Source organism: Bos mutus, chromosome 10, assembly GCF_027580195.1.
Source record: "Bos mutus isolate GX-2022 chromosome 10, NWIPB_WYAK_1.1, whole genome shotgun sequence".
Taxonomy (NCBI): Eukaryota; Metazoa; Chordata; class Mammalia; order Artiodactyla; family Bovidae; genus Bos; species Bos mutus.
The window spans coordinates 43561589-43583409 of NC_091626.1; the positions used below are offsets into that span (position 1 = coordinate 43561589).

General features: G+C 41.5%; 1 protein-coding gene across 1 annotated transcript in view; it reads left to right on the forward strand.

Annotated features, from left to right (window-relative positions):
• Positions 1 to 17594, forward strand: part of SLC28A2 (solute carrier family 28 member 2) — a 37144-nt gene extending 19550 nt beyond the window's left edge. Inside the window, exons 11-18 of the mRNA XM_070378518.1 lie at positions 784 to 909; positions 992 to 1122; positions 1553 to 1721; positions 1906 to 2103; positions 2578 to 2659; positions 4663 to 4761; positions 4929 to 5040; positions 13840 to 17594. Of these exons, the coding sequence (XP_070234619.1) occupies positions 784 to 909; positions 992 to 1122; positions 1553 to 1721; positions 1906 to 2103; positions 2578 to 2659; positions 4663 to 4761; positions 4929 to 5040; positions 13840 to 13960 (1038 nt within the window). The 3' untranslated portion in view covers positions 13961 to 17594. The remainder of the gene's footprint in view (positions 1 to 783; positions 910 to 991; positions 1123 to 1552; positions 1722 to 1905; positions 2104 to 2577; positions 2660 to 4662; positions 4762 to 4928; positions 5041 to 13839) is intronic.
• Positions 17595 to 21821: the final 4227 nt, after the last annotated feature.

Below are 21821 nucleotides of genomic sequence, written 5' to 3' on the forward strand. Positions count from 1 at the left end.
GCTACTGACTGATCAACTTAACACTAGGGAAATGGCTTGTCAAACTGACAAGGAATTAGTATTGAAGTCTTTCTCTCCTAAGGTCCTAGGCTGATTAACTATATTTGAAATGGTCTCAGAGTACTTCTATATATTTCTAGCATAGCATGCAACATTTTGTTGAAATTCTCCATAATCAATTTGATTTCCTCTGCTAGACTATGAAGTCTTAAGAGTAGGAACTTTGCCCTGTTCATATAATGTCCCTGTCATCTCCTATACCACTAAGCACATAGTTATCATTCTTTAAATAGTAAATATTACCTATTTTACAATACTAGATATAGTTTGCATAGTTGGGCCTTCATAATTTCATACCATCTTCACAAACGTTTCTTTTGATTGTTTCATCAACATTGGGCTTCATTCATGTAGCAGTTCATTTAATGAATACTTTTTAAGCAGTTAATAGTTATTAGTAAGTACACTGTACTCCTTAAATTCATCCATTAAGTATACAGTTTTAGACTGAGAACCTACAAAAGAAATATACCATTTGTCATCTATAGAATTCTAATTTTTAAATAGATGAGACAAACACATATGAAAACACATAGAACAATGCCAGCCAGGATATAATTAGGTATTAGAGGGAGTGAGCTAGACACTAGGAGAGCCTATGAGCAGAGCTCAGAGTTTGAAGGGCACCCACACTGGAGGGCTACGCACCCAGGGCTGGGATGGGCACTCTGGGGTGGGAAACTGTACCCCTCTTGAATCTGACTTTCTCCGTCTTATTTTTAGACGGAGGCACCTCTGCTCATCCGTCCATACCTTGCAGACATGACGCTCTCTGAAATCCACGCAGTGATGACTGGAGGGTTTGCCACCATTTCAGGCACTGTGTTGGGAGCCTTCATATCCTTTGGGGTAAGCATAGTCTGTTTGATCACTCCAGGGTGAGCCCAAGTCTGGGTTCTGTAGATGCTGACTCCTAAGTCTGGCCTTACAGATTGACGCATCATCCTTGATTTCTGCCTCTGTGATGGCTGCCCCTTCTGCTCTTGCTTTGTCAAAGCTGGTATATCCGGAAGTAGAGGAGTCGAAGTTCAAGAATAAGGAGGGGGTAAAATTGCCCCGTGGGTGAGTCCAACGAAGCATATAATTTGGGAGATGGTGAGGTCATGTGCAGAATCAAGAGTGGTGCTGTGGTTCAAGGCTTCAAGTCTCCCGGAGAGGGAATAATATGATTCCATATCTCCTTGTGTCTACCTCTGCCTCTAGCTATTCATGTTGATTTGTTTCTTTTGTTTAACCCTGCCATTTCCTCTGCCTTCTGCATGCCATTATCCTCTGTTCTTTGTGTCAGTAGAATTTCATGGTGATTGAATTTGATACTGTGAAAATTAGTAATTTCCACAGAAAGGGTCACTAGGAACCCCCATCACCTCTTAAGCTGTTCTTGCACTCTCCTTTTGCACTCCTGCACTCCTGGGGCACTGAGACATCTCTTTTCTGAGGGGCTGAGATTACTTTAGACACCGTGTTCTTCCCTTCTGCCCAATAACCACAGGAAGGAGAAGAATGTCCTGGAAGCTGCCAGCAATGGAGCCACAGATGCTGTAGGCCTTGCTAGTAACGTAGCAGCCAACCTGATTGCCTTTTTGGCTGTGTTGGCCTTCATCAATGCTGCCCTCTCCTGGCTAGGGGAAATGGTAGACATACAGGGACTCACTTTTCAGGTAATGGATTCCATTTACCTGGGCGGTCCTTCTAGGGTGTGTTTATGAAGTCCTTGAACTGCACATGTCTTCTGACCCGGAGTGAGCTAAGGGAGCATGGCAGGGAGAAGGGGTTAGGGGACTGAATCAAGGTTCCAGAGAAGTCCTGGGCTCCTGATGTGAGATATCTCTTTCTCTCACCCAGGTCATCTGCTCCTATGTCTTAAGGCCCATGGTTTTCATGATGGGTGTCGAGTGGGCAGACTGTCCAATGGTGGCTGAGATGGTGGGCATGAAATTCTTCACGAACGAGTTTGTGGCCTATCAGCAACTGTCTCAGTACAAAAACAAGCGTCTCTCTGGAGTGGAGGAGTGGATCGAAGGCAAGAAGCAGTGGATTTCTGTAAGTGCCAGTCTGGAAAAGCATAAACAGTCTGTGGACAGATACAAAGTATTACACAAAAGTTTGTCTCACACACACAGATCCCTCTCCAGGGTCCCAGGCCTGACCCTAGGAAGAGTCAGGATCAAAGCAAGAGTCTGACCCAAAGCAAGAGAGTAACAGTGTGCTTAGCTTCTGTGCCTGAGCTGCCCTGAGGTCATTTCCCCCCCCTCCCCCACCCCGCTCCACACTGACCCAGCTTCTCTCATAGATTTCATAGGCTCTGAAGGCTTAGACAAGAACACAAAAACACCAGGGTGGTTTTCATGTCATTATCCCTGGAATAACTCAGGGATTGGTTATTTTCTGAGCATCCTTTCCACATTCCTTAGAGTGGTATGGACAAGATTAGGGGTTCTAAGTACTCTGGAACTTCTATAATGATTATACAACTGCACACATGGGACTGAGTTTATTTATTTTTGTTTTCCCTAGGTGAGAGCTGAAATCATTACAACGTTTTCACTCTGTGGATTTGCCAATCTTAGTTCCATAGGAATCACACTGGGAGGCTTGAGTGAGTTAATTCTTTTTCCCAGCTACCCAATATGCCAGCCAGGTCCCAGCATCTATAGTAGGCAGCCCTGGTGCTTCAGTACAAGTTGAGCCCAGATAGAGAAGCTGATGTGAAATGGTCCTCTCCACTGGCAGTTAATTTGGAGTTCAAGTAATCATGCTACCTGGCTATGTGTGGAGCCAAGGCTGGGTTTAGAATCTCAACTTCTGTTATTTTTTTTTTTTCCTCCCTGTTGGAGGCCCAAGAAACCAATTTTATTTTTCTTTTTCCTATGAGGAACACTATAATGGTATTATTTTTATTTTACCACTAAATGGACATAGTACATAAATAAGTAAAAGTATTTTGTTTTTTGTTCAGTAGTGAAGGTACTTTCTGAAATTATGCTGCTCACCAGTTGACTTCATAGAAATAGGCCTTGTGCAAGGAATCAGAACAAATAAAAACAGAGACATATAAGGTAGATAGATAGAGCAAGTGCTGTGAAGTGTTGGAATTAAAGCTACAAGTCACCAGCTGTAGGAGGAATGAGTATTTTAAGCATATACAGATTACATTTAGATTGCTAAGAATATTGCTAAATGGCGATGGTTGGAGGAAATAATATGAAGAAAGTGGAGCTGTCTTTGAAGGCTGGGCAAAGAGAACTAGTGGATTCCAAGAGTTTGGAAGATCGTTGGGCTCCAAAATCACTGCAGATGGTGACTGTAGCCATGAGATTAAAAGACGCTTGTTCCTTGGAAGAAAAGCTATGACAAACCTAGACAGTATATTAAAAAGCAGACACTTTCCTTTGCTGACAAAGGTTCGTCTAGTCAAAGCTATGGTTTTTCCAGTAGTCAAGTATGGATGTAAGAGTTGGACCATAAAGAAAGCTGAGCGCCGAAGAATTGATGCTTTTGAACTGTGGTGCTGGAGAAGACTCTTGAGAGTCCCTTGGACTGCAAGGAGATCCAGCCAGTCAATCCTAAAGGAAATCAGTCCTGAACATTCATTTGAAAGGACTAATGTTGAAGCTGAAGCTCCAATACTTTGGCCCCCTGATGTGAGGAGCCGACTCATTGAAAAAGACCCTGATGCTAAGAAAGGTTGAGGGCAGGAGGAGAAGGGGATGACAGAGGACAGGATGGTTGGATCAGTATGAGCAAGCTCTGGGAGTTGGTGAAGGACAGGGAAGCCTGGCGTGCTGCAGTCCATGGGGTTGCAAAAAGTCGGACATGACTGAGCGACTAAAGAACAACAAATAAGAAAAATACAGCTTAGTGTGTTCATTTTTTATTTCACTCATGTTCTGGGCTAGAATCATTAAGTTGATTTACTTGGTAGCTGATCAAACAATTTAAAGGTGAAACAGTTTCCTTTCAGTTTCTTTTCCCCTTCTGTCACACAGTTGTCTGTCTTCTAATTCTGATGCCCGATTACCACCTGACTGTGAGATTAACATCTAGTGGTGGAATACGCACCACATAACTAAGGCTTAGATGAATGTTGCTAGTCTCATCTCTCTGGCTCAAAATTGTCTAATTCTGTCCACCCTAAGCATGCCAATGGCAACCCACTCCAGTACTCTTGCCTGGAAAATCCCATGGACGGAGGAGCCTGGTGGGCTGCCGTCTATGGGGTCGCACAGAGTAGGGCACGACTGAAGCAATTTAGCAGTAGCAGCAGCAAGCATGCCAATTTCAACTAGTGAACACCCAAGGCATTTGTACTGTCTGGAGCAATGCAGAGCTTTTCTTGGTTCAGATACATCTTAGGAATGTTCACAGAACCACGGAAGTTAGAGTCAGACACACCATCCTTGACCTGGGGAGTGTCTAAGTTAGTGACCTATGAATACATATACTTCTAAGCACACCACTGGCAAGCATCTGGTGGTTGGCAGTAAGAATGCAATTCATCTGCTGTGTTTTGATACTCAGCATTCTTCTAATCAGGTTTCATGGGTATACCCAGTTGCCTGGCAGGGAAGAGATTGAATTGTTTTGTTTTGTTGTCTGCAGCATCAATGGTACCCCACCGGAAGAGTGACTTGTCCAAGGTTGTGGTCAGTGCCCTCTTCACAGGGGCCTGTGTATCCCTTATCAGTGCCTGTGTGGCAGGTAAGTGTCCTAGCTTAGTCTCAGAATAACTGATTTAACCATCCGTCTCACATATGCATGGAAAAGGCTTCAAATCTACAGTATTCTCAATTTATACCCAGAGAATTAAAAGCCTTAAGGAACATGTGTAAAATCTTCCCCTTAGCATCTCTGTCTCCTTTATCCAGGAATCCTCTATGTCCCCAGGGGAGCAGAAACTGACTGTGTCTCCTTCCTAAACACGAGTTTCACCAACCGAACCTATGAGACCTATATGTGCTGCAGAGAGCTCTTTCAGAGGTGAGTGAGCACTGGATCCCTGCTCGAGTCTCCTCTCTTATGCTCTCTTTCACTCAGGAATTTCTGGGATTGGAGAAAAGTAAGGTCTTGAGGGTAATCACATGGATACTGAAGAGAACATATAAGAAGGGGGATAGGTATTTGTGGTGGTCTAGATCTCTCTTCTTTTCTGTTATTAGATGCATACTCACTATTGGCTCTAGCATGGACAAATCATCAGTTTTACAAATGACAATATCTTGTATTGATGGGGTACTGAGAAGTGGAGGGGCAGCAGAAGAAGTAAGGGAGGGTGATTTCCCTGATCAGAAGTGAAGTATTTATTGTGATTTGAATATAGATAGGTTGTAGGTGAAGGTTGACAGTGGTCCTGAGTGGCCCAAAACTTAAGAGCTTCTTCAGACAGAAATGAAGACTGAGACAGATAAAGTTGAATTGATAAAATCACAATGCGTTCAGGTAGTGTAAAAATGAACTTGTTTACCAATTCGTGGGATATTATTAGAATAGTTTTCTGGTTCTGTGTGTAAGGAACTCAGAGGTCATCACTCCATCTTAAGACGAAAGTGAAAAAAAGCTGAACAGTCTGAAAAATCAATAACTCTTCTTGAATCTGTAAGAAACACAAGGCAAACTGCAGACCCCAAGATTGGAGCAACAGGCAAACACAGGGAGTCATGGTTTACTGGAGCCACAGAAACCCATGCAGGGGCAGGAAAACCAGAAACTGCAGTTGCTGAAGCCTCGGGGAGGACAAAGCTGTGTTAAAAACTCTGAGGGGACCCATTTCTCAGGGGAAACCCCACACTTTTGGAAGTTTTACCTCTTGGAACTACACTAGGTTCTCATAGTAAATATCAGACAAAACCCCCGTCATGCTTCTGGCAGGTGGAGGGGAAAAGGAACTATTTTGAAATACACCAAAGCACTCTGTTTTTTTAAACAAGACCTGCCTTTAGGAAAAACTAATTAACCAAAGCCTAACCACCTGGGGTATTATCAGAGTCCACCTGACCTAGAAAAAGAGAAATACCCAACTGCAGCCCACTCTAGCCATCTCGTCCCATTCAAGGAGGGAGGAAAGACTGAGAAACACTTGTGAAGTTCAGAGTTCAGAGGCACAGGCTAACTAAAAGGCTGAGACCTAACCACAGGACAATAGAATGCCTCCCCTCCCCAACATCTCACCACTACATTGCTAAGGTCTATTTACAGCTGTTCCTTTTATGGGTATGTCATGTCTAGTTATCAAGAAGAAATTACAAAACACACTAAAAGGCAAAAACCACAATTTGAGGGGACAGAGCAAGCATCAAAACCAGACATGGCAGAGATTTTCAGATTATCAGAGTGGGAATTTTGAACAGCTATGATTAATATGGATCTTCCCTAGTGGCTCAGTGGTAAAGAATCCACCTGCCAGTGTAGGAGACACGGGTTCCAACCCTGGATTGGGAAGATCCCTGGAGAAGGAAATGTCAACCTACTCCAGTATTCTTGCCCGGAAAATTCCATGGAGAGAGGAGGCTGGAGGGCCACAGTCCATGGGGCCACAAACGAGTTGGACATGACTTAGTGACTAAACAACAATGATTACTACACTAAGGGCGCTAATGGATAAAGTAGGCAGCGTGCAAGAGCAGATGAGCAATGGAAGTACAGAGACACAGGAATCTTAAGAAAGAACCAAAAGGAAATACTGCAGATCAAAAACACTGTGACATAAGTGATGAATGCCTTTGAATAGCTTATTAGTAGACTAAGCACATCTGAGAAAAGCACTTCCAGCTTGAAGATATATCAGCAGAAATCATCAAAACTGAAAAGCAAAGAGAACAAAGACTGGGGAAAAAAATTAAAATAGAACATTCAAGGATTATGGGACAACTTCAAAAGGTGTAACATACACGTAATATGAATACCAAAAGGAGAAGAAGAAATATTTGAAACAATTATGACTGAGAATTTCCCCAAATTAATGTCAGGCACCAAATCACAGATCTGGGAAGCTCAGAGAACATCAAGCAGGATAAATGCCAAGAGAACTATACTTAAACATATCATTTTCAAGTGATAGAAAATCAAAGACAAAGAAAAAATACCAAAAGAAGTCAGTTGAAAACTAAAGGGAGTATATCATAAGCTAAAAGAATTAGTTACAGGACCCAGAAAGGAAAGATCTGAGGAACTGCAAAAGATCTTTGGTTCTGCAAAAGCAAAAGGTGTGTGTACTTGTACTGATATGTGGGTGAATAAAGAGTTCTGGAAAATGAGACTAAAAGATCTTATAAGGCCTTCTATAAAGTGCTATGGAGAAGGCAGTGGCACCCCACTCCAGTACTCTTGCCTGGAAAATCCCATGGACAGAGGAGCCTGGTAGGCTGCAGTCCAGGGGGTCGTGAAGAGTCGGACACGACTGAGCGACTTCACTTTCACTTTTCACTTTCATGCATTGAAGAAGGCAATGGCAACCCACTCCAGTGTTCTTGCCTGGAGAATCCCAGGGACGGGGGAGCCTGGTGGGCTGCCGTCTCTGGGGTCGCACAGAGTCGGACACGACTGAAGTGACTTAACAGCAGCAGCAGCATGAAGTGCTAAGGAATTTAGATTTGGACTTACAAAATTCTGAACACATGCTGAGATGTTTTTTCAAAAGATCATGTTGGGTAGCCATTTGGATGTTGGGGAGACCAATAAACACATTGCTGTAATACTCTCAAGTAGTAGATGATGAGAGCTGATACTAAGTAGTTGTGAGGATGAAGATACATTAGACTAAGGAGAATCAATAGATTGTTTATTGAACGGAAGAAAAGGGTAAGGAAGAGAAAGGAGTCTCAAATGTCTGTACCCTTTCTGGCTCGGGCAAGTAGATCTAAGGGCTGCCATTTATTAACTGACAAGAAGGGGATTGATTCTGGGAATGGGAGTAAAGGGGAGAGATTATGGCTTAATTCAGGTAAATATGTTGATTTAGCGGAGAAGGCAACGGCACCCCACTCCAGTACTCTTGCCTGGAAAATCCCATGGATGGAGGAGCCTGGTAGGCTGCAGACCATGGGGTCGCTAAGAGTCGGATACGACTGAGCGACTTCACTTTCACTTTTCACTTTCATGCATTGGAGAAGGAAATGGCAACCCACTGCAGTGTTCTTGCCTGGAGAATCCCAGGGATGGGGGAGCCTGGTGGGCTGCCATCTATGGGGTCACACAGAGTTGGACACGACTGAAGCGACTTAGCAGCAGCAGCAGCAGCAGCATGTTGATTCCACATTTTTACCTGTGGAAACATCATGTGAAGCGACTTATGTCTGGAGTTTAGGAGAGAAATAAGAACTGGAGATAGATTTGGAAGTCATTATTAAGTATGTGATCTTACATATGTTCACTATACAGGTAGAGGCTTGGGTACTACCTCCTTAACAGGTAACTATGCCAGGTGAACAGATATTACCCTCCTGGGTTTGGAGGTTTTCACCAGAGAAGGCAACCAATATCTTCTGAAAAAGTAATCTTTGTGCTGCACTGATAAAGATGAATCATAATCTAGATAGATCATTGGTCTGGCATAGTTATGATTCCTCTGTTCTTGTGGCACTTCAGTAGATATCATTGTAGGCATAATCTAAAGTAAATGAATAAGGTGAAAATTGCTAATTTTTGTTTAATGATGAGTACGTCACTGAACCTCACTAAAGGATTAATAGAATACTCTTTCCTGCTCATTTCTGCCCTCAGAAATGCAACTGACTTTTTGCCTCAAGTCACTTACTGAGTATCATTAGTATCTAGAATCTGAAAGAGAATGTTTTTGTCCAGTTCATTCATAGTAAATACTTCTAGTGACTCCAGACCAAGATGACAACAAAGGAGGCTTGAATTTCCCTTTTCCTATGTATGCACCAAGTGTACAGCTACACATGGAATAATTCCCTCTAAGAAAAATCAAGAAACTAGCTGAATGACTCCTATGACTGAGAAAATAGCTACACTGAACTGGGTAGGAAAGGTCAAGACATCTCTCATTATAAACCCCAGCCCTGGCAGAGCACCATGTAATGGAAAGAAACTCCCAGCTCTAAGCTTCCCCCTAAGCAGTGAAGGGTTTAGGCTGCACATCTATGCCCCCAATGTTTAAAGCTCCACTCTGCCTACTTCCCTAACCCCTTCATGTTCACCCATGTAGGAGAATGAAACTGAACTCCTGTCTTATACCATACACAAAAGTCAACTCAAAATTGATTAAAGACTTGAACATAAGACCTGAAACCTTGAAAATCCTTGCAGAAAACATAGACAGCCCTGGACATTGGTCTTAGTAATGAGTTTTTTTTTTTAAATAAAAAATTTAAAAATTGTAGTATATACTTGCTTTACAATGTTGTGTTAGTTTCTGCTGTACAGCAAAGTGAATCAGCTGCTGCTGCTGCTAAAGTCGCTTCAGTCGTGTCCGACTCTGTGCAACCCCATAGACAGCAGCCCACCAGGTTCCCCCATCCCTGGGATTCTCCAGGCAAGAACACTGGAGTGGGTTGCCATTTCCTTCTCCAATGCATGAAAGTGAAAAGTGAAAGTGAAGTCACGAAGTCGTATCCGACTCTTAGCAACCCCTTGGACTGCAGCCCACCAGGCTCCTCCATCCTACGTATACATATATTTCCTCCATCTTAAACCTCCCTCCCACCCCACCCCAATCCCACCCCTCTAGGTCATTGCAGAGCACTGACCTGAGTTCCCTGTGCTACACAGCAGCTTCCCACTAGCTATTTTACACAGGTGTGTATGTAGTGTGTATATGTCTCTCAGTTAGTCCCACCTTCCCCTGCTGTGTCCACAAGTCCGTTCTCTATGTCTCTGTCTCTATTCCTGCCCTGCAGATATGTTCATCAGTATCATTTGCTAGATTAATATACAATATTTGTTTTTCTGACTGATTTCACTCAGTATGACAGACTCTAGGTTCATTCATGTAACTACAAATGACCCAATTTTGTTCCTTTTAATGCCTGAGTAATATTCCACTGGGAGCTTACTTGGTGGCTCTGTGTGGTAAAGAATCTGCCTGCCAATGCAGGAGCCACAGGCGACGCTGGTTCAATCTGTCCATGGGCTCACAAAAGAGTCAGACATGACTTAGCGACCAAAACAATAGCAGCAGTATTCCATTGTATATATGTATCCCATCTTCTGTTGATGGACATCTAGGTTGCTTCCATGCCCTGGCTTTTGTAAATAGTGCTGCAATGAGCAGTGGGGTACATGTATCTTTTTGAATTAATAGTTTTCTCAGGGTATATGCCTAGTAGTGGGATTATTGGGTCATATAGTTGTTCTATTTTTAATTTTTTAAAGGAACCTCTACATGTTCTCTTTAGTGGCCGTATCAATTTATGTTCCCACCAACACTGCATGAGGGTTCCCTTTTCTCCACACACTCTTCAGCATTTGTTGTTTGTAGATTTTTTGATGATGGCCATTTTGACTAGTTTGAGGTGTTTAACTCGCTGTGGTTTTGATTTGTATTTCTCTAATAATTAGTGATGTTGAGCATCTATTTATGTGTTTGTTGGCCATTTGTATATCTTCTTTGGAGAAATGTCTATTTAGATCTTTCATCCATTTTTTGATTGGGTTCTTTGTTATTTTGATATTGAGTTGTATGAGCTGCGTGTATATTTTGGAGATTAATCCTTTGTCAGTTGTTTCATTTGCAAATATTTTCTTCCATTCTGAGGGTTGTCTTTTCATCTTGTTTATAGTTTTCCTTTGCTGTGCAAAGCTTTTATAAACAGTTTAATTATTTCCCATTTATTTCTGTTTTTATTTTCGTCATTCTAGGAGGTGGATCAAAAAGTATCTTGCAGTGATTTATATCAAAGAGTGTTCTACCTATGTTTTCTGTAAGAGTTTTATAGTATCTGGCCTTACATTTAGGTCTTTAATCCATTTTGAGTTTATTTTTGAGAATGGCGTTCAGTTCAGTTCAGTTCAGTCACTCAGTCGTGTCTGACTCTTTGCGACCCCATGAATCGCAGCACGCCAGGGCTCCCTGTCCATCACCATCTCCCAGAGTTCACTCAAACTCATGTCCATCAAGTCGGTGATGCCATCCAGTCATCTCAGCCTCTGTCGTCCCCTTTTCCTCCTGCCTCAAATCCCTCCCAGCATCAAAGTCTTTTCCAATGAGTCAACTCTTCGCATGAGGTGGTCAAAGTATTGGAGTTTCAGCTTTAGCTCATTCCTTCCAAAGAACACCCAGGGCTGATCTCCTCCAGAATGGACTGGTTGGATCTCCTTGCAGTCCAAGGAACTCTCAAGAGTCTTCTCCAACACCACAGTTCAAAAGCGTCAATTCTTCAGTGCTCAGCCTTCTTCACAGTCCAACTCTCACATCCATACATGACCACTGGAAAAACCATAGCCTTGACTAGACGGACCTTTGTTGGTAAAGTAATGTCTCTGCTTTTTAATATGCTATCTAGGTTGGTCATAACTTTCCTTTCAAGGAGTAAGCGTCTTTTAATTTCATGGCTGCGATCACCATCTGCAGTGATTTTGAACCCCCAAAAATAAAGTCTGACACTGTTTCCACTGTTTCCCCATCTATTTGAGTGTTGTAATTTCATTCTTTTACATGTAGCTGTCCAGTTTTGCCAGCACCACTTATTGAAGAGGCTGTCTTTTCGCCATTGTCTTTTCTTGCCTCCTTTGTCAAAGATAAGGCAACCACAGGTGTGTGGATTTATCTCTGGAGCTTTCTATCCTGTTCCATTGATCTTACTTCTGTTTTTGTTAGTAATGATTTTTTTTTTTTTTGGATTTGAAACCCAAAGCAACAAAAACAAAGAAGAGCCAACTGGCACTTCATCAAACTAAAAAGCTTCTGCACAAAAAAAAAAAAAAAAAGATGAAAAGTCAACTAACAAAATGGGAGAAAATATTTGCAAAACAAATATCCAGTAAGGAATTAATATACAAAATATACAAGGAACTTATATAGATCAATAGCAACCACCCCCAAATAATCCAATTGAAAAATGAGCAGAGGAATTGAACAGACATTTTTCCAAAGAAGTCACCCAAATGGTCAATGGCCAGCAGGTACACGAAAAGGTGCTTAATATCATCAACTAACAAGGAAATGCAAATAATAACCAAAATGAAGTATCACCTTACACCTATTAGGGTGGCTGTCATAAAGAAGACAGGTGACAACAAATGCTGGCAAGGACATGGAGAAAAGGAAACCCTTTTACACAGTTTGTGGAAATGTAAAATGGTACAGTCACTTGGAGGTTCCTGAAGAAACTAAAAATAGAACTACCATATTATCCAGAAACCTCCTTTCTGGATATGTATCCAAAGGAAACAAAGTCATTGTCTGTACTCCCATGTTCATTGCAGCATTATTATGGCTACTGTTGTAGCCGTGGTATGGAAACAACCTATGTGTCCACTAACAGAAAGATGGATAAATCAAATGTTGTACAAGTATACTGCTAAGTCGCTTCAGTCGTGTCCGACTCTGTGCGACCCCAGAGACGGCAGCCCACCAGGCTCCCCCGTCCCTGGGACTCTCCAGGCAAGAACACTGGAGTGGGTTGCCATTGCCTTCTCCAACGCATGAAAGGGAAAAGTGAAAGTGAAGTCGCTTAGTCGTGTCCAACTCTTCGAGATACAGTGCCATGTTATTCATCCTTAAAAAAGAAAGAAATCCTGGTATTTGCAACAATGTGGATGAACAATTACACTAAGCAAAATAAGCCAGAAAAAGACAAATACTGCATGGTCTCACTTATATGTGAAATATAAAAAAAATGAAATAAAAATTGCATGTACAGAAATGGTGGTTGCCTGTGCCTAACGGCTAGAGGGATAGGGAGAAGCTGGTATAATAGTACAAACTTTCAGATATAAGATAATAGATATGAAATTTTAATGTATCTCATAGTGGCTATAGTTAATACTGTAGCATATAATTGAAATTTTCTAAGAGAGTAGAACTTGTGTTCTCATCATACACACACAAAAGTAAATATGTGAGGTGATGGATGTGTTAATTAACACAATGTTGGGAATCCTTTCACAATATATGCATATGTCAACTGATCACACTGTACACTTTCTATATATTACAACTTTGTTAATTATACCTCAGTAAAGCTGAAACACACATACATATACAACCAAGCCTGAGCTGTTTTCTCTTTTTCCAAACTTTAAACTTTTTATTTTGTATTGGAGTATAGCCTATTAACAATGTTGTGGTAGTCTCAGGTGAACAGAGAAAGGACTCAGCCATACATGTACATATATCCATTCTCCCCCAAACCCTCCTCCCATCCAGACTGGTACATAACTTTGAGCAGAATTCCATGTGCTATACAATAGGTCTTTGTTGGTTATGCTTTTTAAACATAGCAGTGTATACATGACCTTCCCAGTGTTTTCCTTTCTTAAGAGGGAAGTGGCTTTGGAATATCATCTCACTTTTTTGAATAAATTCAATTCTAAATCACATTACAAAGAATAAATTTTGCTTCAGTGATGTTTGGAAAGGACTATGGTTAGGAATTGGAATTGGGCACAGAAGCAGACACATTGTATAGGGTTTCTTGCTAGTACTGTCTTGGGCATGAATGAAAAAATACACTTAATTCTATCCTACTTTCTTGGTCATTGTGATTGGATTCATTAATAGGTTTGTTTTGTTTTCACCAGCTTGGTAGAACGTACTGATACATCTTGTTGCACTGTTTTTATCTGACCCACTGTTATCTCTCTGGTTTTTCATTTCAGTGCTTCTCTGAATGGGACCTACAACCCTCCTTCTTTTTCTGGTCCCTGGGAAGATAAAGAATTCAGTGCTGTCGCACTTTATAACTGCTGTGATCTCTACACAAGTGCTGTCTGTGTCTAAAGCTGGTTCATTTCCATAAAAGTCCTAATCTGGATGGCTTTTTGATGGCAAAGGTATTTATGTACTCAGAGTTCTCATCCTATAACTAATGCACTTTGATCTTTAACAGTAAACATAAAATTTTCATTATTTGGCTGAACCAAATAAGAAATTTCTTACGGGCTCTGTTTGAGCTTAGAGTCAAAATAATAAATATTATCATATCAAAAAATATAAACCTTGCTTCTAGTTGCCATCTTAAGAATTATATGATGTAGTATGCTATAAATGTGGTTTGGTATGTAATGTGTACTGAGGTAAAAAGCTGTATTTCTTGGAGTTCTGTGGATGAGCTGGGTTTATGGTACTAAAGGTATATATGAAAATTATATGAATATTGAACGATAAGATTTTTCTGGTTGTCACACATTTGTAAACCTTAAAACTCCTTAAAATCATTACATAGTAATATTTCCTGTACGCAGACTTATAAGGAATGTCTGTTTTTTAGAGGCCTTTGTTTTGTTTTAGTATTCTGCTTTAGTGCCATTTTGCTTCAAGTTTACTGACTCTTTTAAAATGATGGTTTGCGGGGGAGATGACACTTTTTCCTCCCAGAGGACATTTGTCAATGTCTTGAGGTATAATTAATTGTCACAACTTGGGGGATGCTACTGATGTCTTCTATTGAGTAGAGGCCAGAAATGCTGTTAAACATTCTAGTGTGCACGGTCAGCCTCCACAGCAAAGAATTCTCTGGCCCCAAATGTCAACAGTGCTCAAGTTGAGACACTCTGACTTAGAATATTTCTTATATCTAATATTATTTATAATATTATAGCCTTAAGGAAGAGTTTCAAAAGAATGTAGGAGCTCCTCAAAAAGTTATAAAATAACCATATGGCCCCACAATTCTATTCCTTGGTATACACAAAAGAACTGAACACGGGTGTTGAAACAAGTACGTGCACATGCACGCCCACGGCAGCACTATTCACAACAGTCAGAAGGTGGAAACAGTCCAAATGTCTATCAGTAGCTGAATGGATAAATGAATAGTGTTACGTACATACAATGGAATTTTATTCAGTCATAAAAGTCATGAAGTACTGATGTATCCTACATGGACAAACCTAGAAAACATTATGCTAAGACAAAAAAGCCAGACACAAAGGCTTATTATTATCTGATTCTATTTTGTATGATTCCCTTTATATGAAATATTCAGCATAGATATATCCATGGAGACAGAACACAGATTGGTGGTTGCCAAGGGGAGTTGTGGGGGAGGAGGAGTAGGGAGTTACTGCTTAATGAGTACGCAGTTTTACTGTGGAATGACGGAAATGTTTTGGAACTAGATAGAAATGGTGGTTACACAACATTGTGAATGTACTAAATGTCACTGGTTTGTTCACTTTCAAATGTATAATTTTATGTTATGTGAATTTCCCCTCAATAAATTATATATATACACTATTTGTATGTCCCTTTAGCGAATCTGCCTTCTTCCACTTCACAATTATCTGAGCTCAGAACCTCTTGGCCTTCCTTCTTGTCTCCTTTCCTATCTTCTCTTCCTTATTTTTGGTAAGTACCAGACCGCCTTACCTGTCTCCTGAGAAACCTGTATGAGAGTTAAGAAGCATCAGTTAGAACTGGACATAGAACAATGGACTGGTTCAAAATTGGGAGAGGAGTATGACAAAGCTGTATATTGTCACTCTGCTTATTTAGCTTCTATGCAGAGTACATCATGCAAAATGCTGGGCTGGATGAAGTGCAAGCTGGGATCAAGATTGCTGGCAGAAATATCAACAAACTTAGATATACAGATGATACCACTAATGGCAGAAAGTGAAGAGGAACTAAAGAGCCTCTTGATGAGGGTGAAAGAGGAGAGTGAAAAATCTGGCTTAAAACTCAACATTCAAAAAACGAAGATCATGGCTACTATCATTACCATTTAAGGAACTGAATTTACAACCAGGGATTTACTGCGTTCTGTGCCAAATTTAGTTCACACAAGGAAGGGTATGGGATGGAGGGCTCTCCTTATCTTCTTTCAGGGGTAAGGGCCGGCATTCTCATTCTGTCTCCTGTTTGAAGTGAATCTGATCTACACTGACACATAAGAGGGCCGCGCTGTAACAGCAGTTAGTGTGACAACACCATCAGCAGGAGAGTCTCACAAGCGGGAAGAACGAAAAGTGAGGACTGAATGGGATTGGGACAAATGCAACGCCGCCTCCTTGGGCCGAGAGGCACTTGCACACTAGCACAGCAGTGACCAGGGGTCACAAAGAGTCAGACATGACTGAGTGACTGAACTGAACTGATGAGGGTGGAAGCAGGTTGGGCGGGCCCAGGATGTGTGTGAAGTGCTGGTCAACCCCGAGGCGCAAGGCAGGGACCAGTTGCTCTCGGGCTCTGCCTTGGAAAAGGAGAGGGGAGGGGTGCAAACATACCGACTTGGTGTTCTGGGAGACGCCAGGGAGCGTGTGCTTTACAACTTTCACAACTGTCTCCCAGTTTCCATCCCCAGTTAAGGAGCCCCAGGCAGAGAGGAGAGAGGAGGCTGAGGAAGGGTGGGCAAGAGAAAAGATCGGGAGGACCAGGAGAAATGGAGGTTATGGAAGGGGCTGGTTAGGATGTGGAAATGTGCCGGGAGCCACCACAGGAGATCCCACCCATGACAAAGGTCATGTGGAGGAGGCCTGACAGGCAAAGGCAGATCAGGCCTCGAGGGACCCCCTGAATCTGCTCGAGCATCTACCCCAAGACCAGAATCTGTCTGTCTTACTATTTTGTGCCTTTCACCAACTCTTCTGACATTAACAGGGGGCTATCCCCGACCACCTTTCTCTGGAAAAAAATCAACTTAGGCCTTTAGTTAATAAGTCTCTTGGACATAAAAGGAATATTTCTATTTTAACCCCTCTGTTGGCATTCTAGCTTGCCTGACAGGTTTATCCATACTCTTGCAATTAACACAGAAGATTGTTCACAACTCCCCAACCTTGAAAGGCATGGGAAGCCAAAGCATTCTAAAAGTCCTAATGAGCATAGAGTCCTTTAAGGGATGAAAAATTATTAGAATAGATAGTACTGGTAAAGGGCTTCATTATTGGGCCAATGCTTGCTGCCAAGTGCCCGTACCCCTTATCCTTTGTGCGCCTGGGAGTGCATTGGTTAACATAGTTGGAATGTAAGAAAAACAAGCAGCAGCCTTGGAATTAACCACATCAGACCTTTGAGCTAACTGGTTCTTTCTTTGTTGTGACCACTGCACCTTTGCTCTGTGAGAATGTAACTCTGTTTAGTACTTTCTGAGGCTGGGAGAAATAAAGAAGAAACACTTTAAGGGAAAACAAGTTTTCTGGCTGAGCAGCCTTTACCAAAAAAGGGTCATAAAATGTCCACAGGCCTCCAAGGCCAGAAGATAATGTACACAACATTGTTTATGGGAAAGGTATGCAGAAAAAATCCTGGTTTTGATAAAGACAAAACAGATGTGATGTTTGGGCTGACTCTGTATGACTTTGCATCTTTCATTTCCCTCTATGTACAAGTCAAGGAATTAAAGTTCCTTTTGAAAATAAAGTTATGGGCCTCGCTCACCGAAGCTTGGTCTCCCCGTGTCATTCTTTTTTTCCTTTTCCCTCCTTTCCTCTCTCTGTTCTTCTTTCAGGATGACTCCTTGGGACACAGGAGCTTTATTGGCTTTCTGTGTTATTCAAGGAAGATCAAACCCTGCTCTCCGCTTTGCTATCCTTATCACCTAAGCCGTCATCCTGAGGGTACCCCTGGATCCTGCTGGGGCTGGACCCCGGCAGAAATGAGGAAAGGAGAGTGGCAGACTGGGTCACCCAATGAGTAGAATCTATTCTCTCAAACACTGCACCGTAAAGCCTCTTTTGTGTGTATCATTCCACCGCCTGCCATTTTTGTTTCGGTGTGTGTACAGCTTTCTAGATCAGCACACATAGATCTACCTCATTCATTTTCTTGGCTGCCTGGTATACCATGTAAGGAGGTACTCCATTTGTGGGCATTTAGGGTGACTTGGTGGCTCAGCTGGTAAAGAATCCGCCTGCAATGTGGGAGACCTGGGTTCAGTCCCTGGGTTGGGAAGATCCCCTGGAGAAGGGAAAGGCTACCCACTCCAGTATTCTGGCCTGGAGAATCCCATGGACTGTAGAGTCCATGGGGTCACAAAGAGTCGGACACAACTGAGTGACTTTCACCTTCACTAGGTTGACTTATATTTGACTGATTATTTCTAAACGCCTAACTGAGTAGGACCATGACTTAGTGACCGAACAGCAACAACAGCTGAGGTTTGTGTTTGACTCCCACTTCTGACTCTCCTTTGCATGCCTGACCTACTCTTGGTGAGAGTCTTTGCCTAAGGTATTGCTTGTCAAACATTTAAACACTTAAATATTCCCATATTCTGTGGAAATAACTGACTTTTAAGACAGGAATGAAAAGATTAGGAGCTGGAAGATCTAGATTCAGAGGCCTGGGCTGAGTCCTTTTCAAGCCCTATTCAAGTTCTTAATATCTGAAAAGCCCAACTTCCAATTCTGCTTAATGAAGATGATGATAATCATATCCACTTTATAAATTGCTAGAAATTTTGAAATAATAATGTATATGAAAAAAACTACATAAGTGAAAGTGTAAGGATCTTAAATGCAGAGCATTTGCTCCTTTATACATGAACATTTGCTTGGCATTTATCAAGCTTCTGGCATTGCTTAATGAGATTGGTGTGCACCCTCACCCAAACGCTCCCCCTGCTCCCCACCCCCATTTAATTCCTAAAACAATCCTTTAAGAAAGTTATTATCACAGTTTTATCACAGTTTTCCAAAGGAGGAAATATACACTTAGAGAGATTGAGTTGCTCCCTAGAGTCACATAGTAAGTGAAAGAATCATGATTTGATCCCAGGGTCTCAAACACTATGTCTATTTTCATCCTATCCCAGCCCTCCCTACCTTCCTTACCTCTCTAATCTAGTGCGTCAGGGTCCACCAGTTTAATCCAGATGATCTCAGGAGCTTCTAAAGTATTAATATTTATTATTTCTGAAAGACTTATGTGCCAATCATGTCCTGCTGTGTGCCATCCTTTGTATTTTTGTCTTATTTTGCTATTTGTCTTTTTTGTTGTCATCTATTGCAGCAAGTATAAAAATGATTATTATAAAAACCTCAAGGTTTTTGACAAGTCTTTCAAAACAGAATTGTCTTTACTTTTATTATCTCTTTGAATATGGAGTCCCATGATGTCAGAGACTAAGTCTGTTTTATTTGTTACCAAAGCTCTAGGAGCTAGCACTGTTCTAGCAAAATGAAACAAACAAGCAAGCAAAAAATGCATTTCATAAGCTGGTTTTAGAAAAGGCAGAGGAACCAGAGATCAAATTACCAACATCTGCTGGATCATGGAAAAAGCAAGAGAGTTCCAGAAAAACATCTATTTCTGCTTTATTGACTATGGCAAAGCCTTTGTGTGGATCACAATAAACTGTGGAAAATTCTGAAAGAGATGGGAATACCAGACCATCTGACCTGCCTCTTGAGAAACCTGTATGCAGGTCAGGAAGCAACAGTTAGAACTGGACATGGAACAACAGACTGGTTCCAAATAGGAAAAGGAGTACATCAAGGCTGTATATTGTCACCCTGCTTATTTAACTTCTATGCAGAGTACATCATGAGAAACGCTGGGCTGGAAGAAGCACAAGCTGGAATCAAGATTGCCAGGAGAAATCTCAATAACCTCAGATATGCAGATGACACCACCCTTATGGCAGAAAGTGAAGAGGCACTAAAAAGCCTCTTGATGAAAGTGAAAGAGGAGAGTGAAAAAGTTGGCTTAAAGCTCAACATTCAGAAAACAAAGATCATGGCATCTGGTCCCATCACTTCGTGGGAAATAGATAGGGAAACAGTGGAAACAGTGTCAGATTTTATTTTTTGGGCTCCAAAATCACTGCAGATGGTGACTGCAGCCATGAAATTAAAAGATGCTTACTCATTGGAAGGAAAGTAATGACCAACCTAGATAGCATATTCAAAAGCAGAGACATTACTTTGCCAACAAAGGTCCGTCTAGTCAAGGCTATGGTTTTTCCAGTAGTCATATATGGATGTGAGAGTTGGACTGTGAAGAAAGCTGAGTGCCGAAGAATTGATGCTTTTGAACTGTGGTGTTGGAGAAGACTCTTGAGAGTCCCTTGGCCTGCAAGGAGATCCAACCAGTCCATTCTGGAGGAGATCAGCCTTGGGTGTTCTTTGGAAGGAATGATGCTAAAGCTGAAACTCCAATACTTTGGCCACCTCATGCGAAGAGTTGACTCATTGGAAAAGACTTTGATGCTGGGAGGGATTGCGGGCAGGAGGAAAAGGGGATGACAGAGGATGAGATGGCTGGATGGCATCACTGACTTGATGGACATGAGTTTGAGTGAACTCTGGGAGTTGGTGATAGACAGGGAGGCCTGGCGTGCTGCGATTCATGGGGCCTCAAAGAGTCGGACGCGACTGAGCGACTGAACTGAACTGAACTGAGACAAAAAAGATGAAGCTCCAAGGATTTTGGCCTGGATACCTAGGGGCCAAACACAGGGAAAGAAAGTGTCTGTTATATGAAAGAACATACATAAAGCACTTATGCTGCCTGGTACAGTGTTGTTATTATTGCTACATATGTATAATAGGTTTGGCAAGATTATGGGTAGCAGGTAGAAAATGAAATCAAAATAAAGTAAAAATGGAGCAGAATTATGCTGGTTAGTTTGTGAATAGATGTCCAGTGAGGAATTTACAGGAAGAAAAGTTCAAAGGTCATTTAGGAACAGGGATACTTAATATTTAACCCCACAAACTTTGCCCCCAAATCTGTAGTAAAGGTCTGCTCTATATATGATCTGGTGCCAGTGGTATTTTGATCACTTCAAAAATCCAGATGGTATCTAGTACAGATGGTGTGGTATAAGTATTTGAGTCAGCAGAGAGAGAGCAATCATCAGGAGTAAAACAGAGCTAAAAATTATAAGGAGAGAAATAGTCCAAGGAAGCTCAGAAACATTGAAAACAATGCTGGGTTTTCTCATTTTATATAGGTTGGGAGTTCAAGACCATTTCCATTAAACTGTGGCAATTGGGGTATTCTCCAGTAGGCTGGAGGACTTTTGAGATACCAAGACAGTTAAATCTTGAGTTGCTGTGGTTATTCTCTGTAAGCTGTGTTTATGTTATATCTTCCTGGACTGTGAAGTTTCACAGCTGGACTGTGAAATTTTGCATCTAGAGAGGAGAACTGAGTTGAGTTTGTATGGCATTTTTCTGCTTATGAATTTTTTTTTTTTAACATGAGTTCATTGGAACTAACAAAACTTTTTGTGGTATGTATGATGGCATCACTGTTCTCCCTTCTATTTTAAAACAAGGAAACTCAGGCACAGAGAGGTTAAGTACACTTGCCCTTGGTTACAGAGCTAGCAAGTACCTAAGCCAGCATCGTTTAGTGAAAAGACATAGTGTAATAAGGCTCTTCACTATATGGGTGAAATTTAACTTTCCAATCTCTTTTTTTCTGTCTTTAAAAAAATTGAGATACAGTTGATTTACAATATTATATTTTAGGTGTTTTAGGTGTATAACATAGTGATTCAAAATTTTTATACTTTATACTCCATTCATGGTTAATAGAAAATATTGGCTGGGACTTCCCTTGTGGTCCAATGGTTAAGAATCTGCCTGCCAATGCAGGGGACGTGGGTTTGATCTGTGGTCTGGGAATTACGATCCCACATACCGCAGGACAACTGAGTCCACGTCTCGCGACTACTGGGCCTGCACTCCCT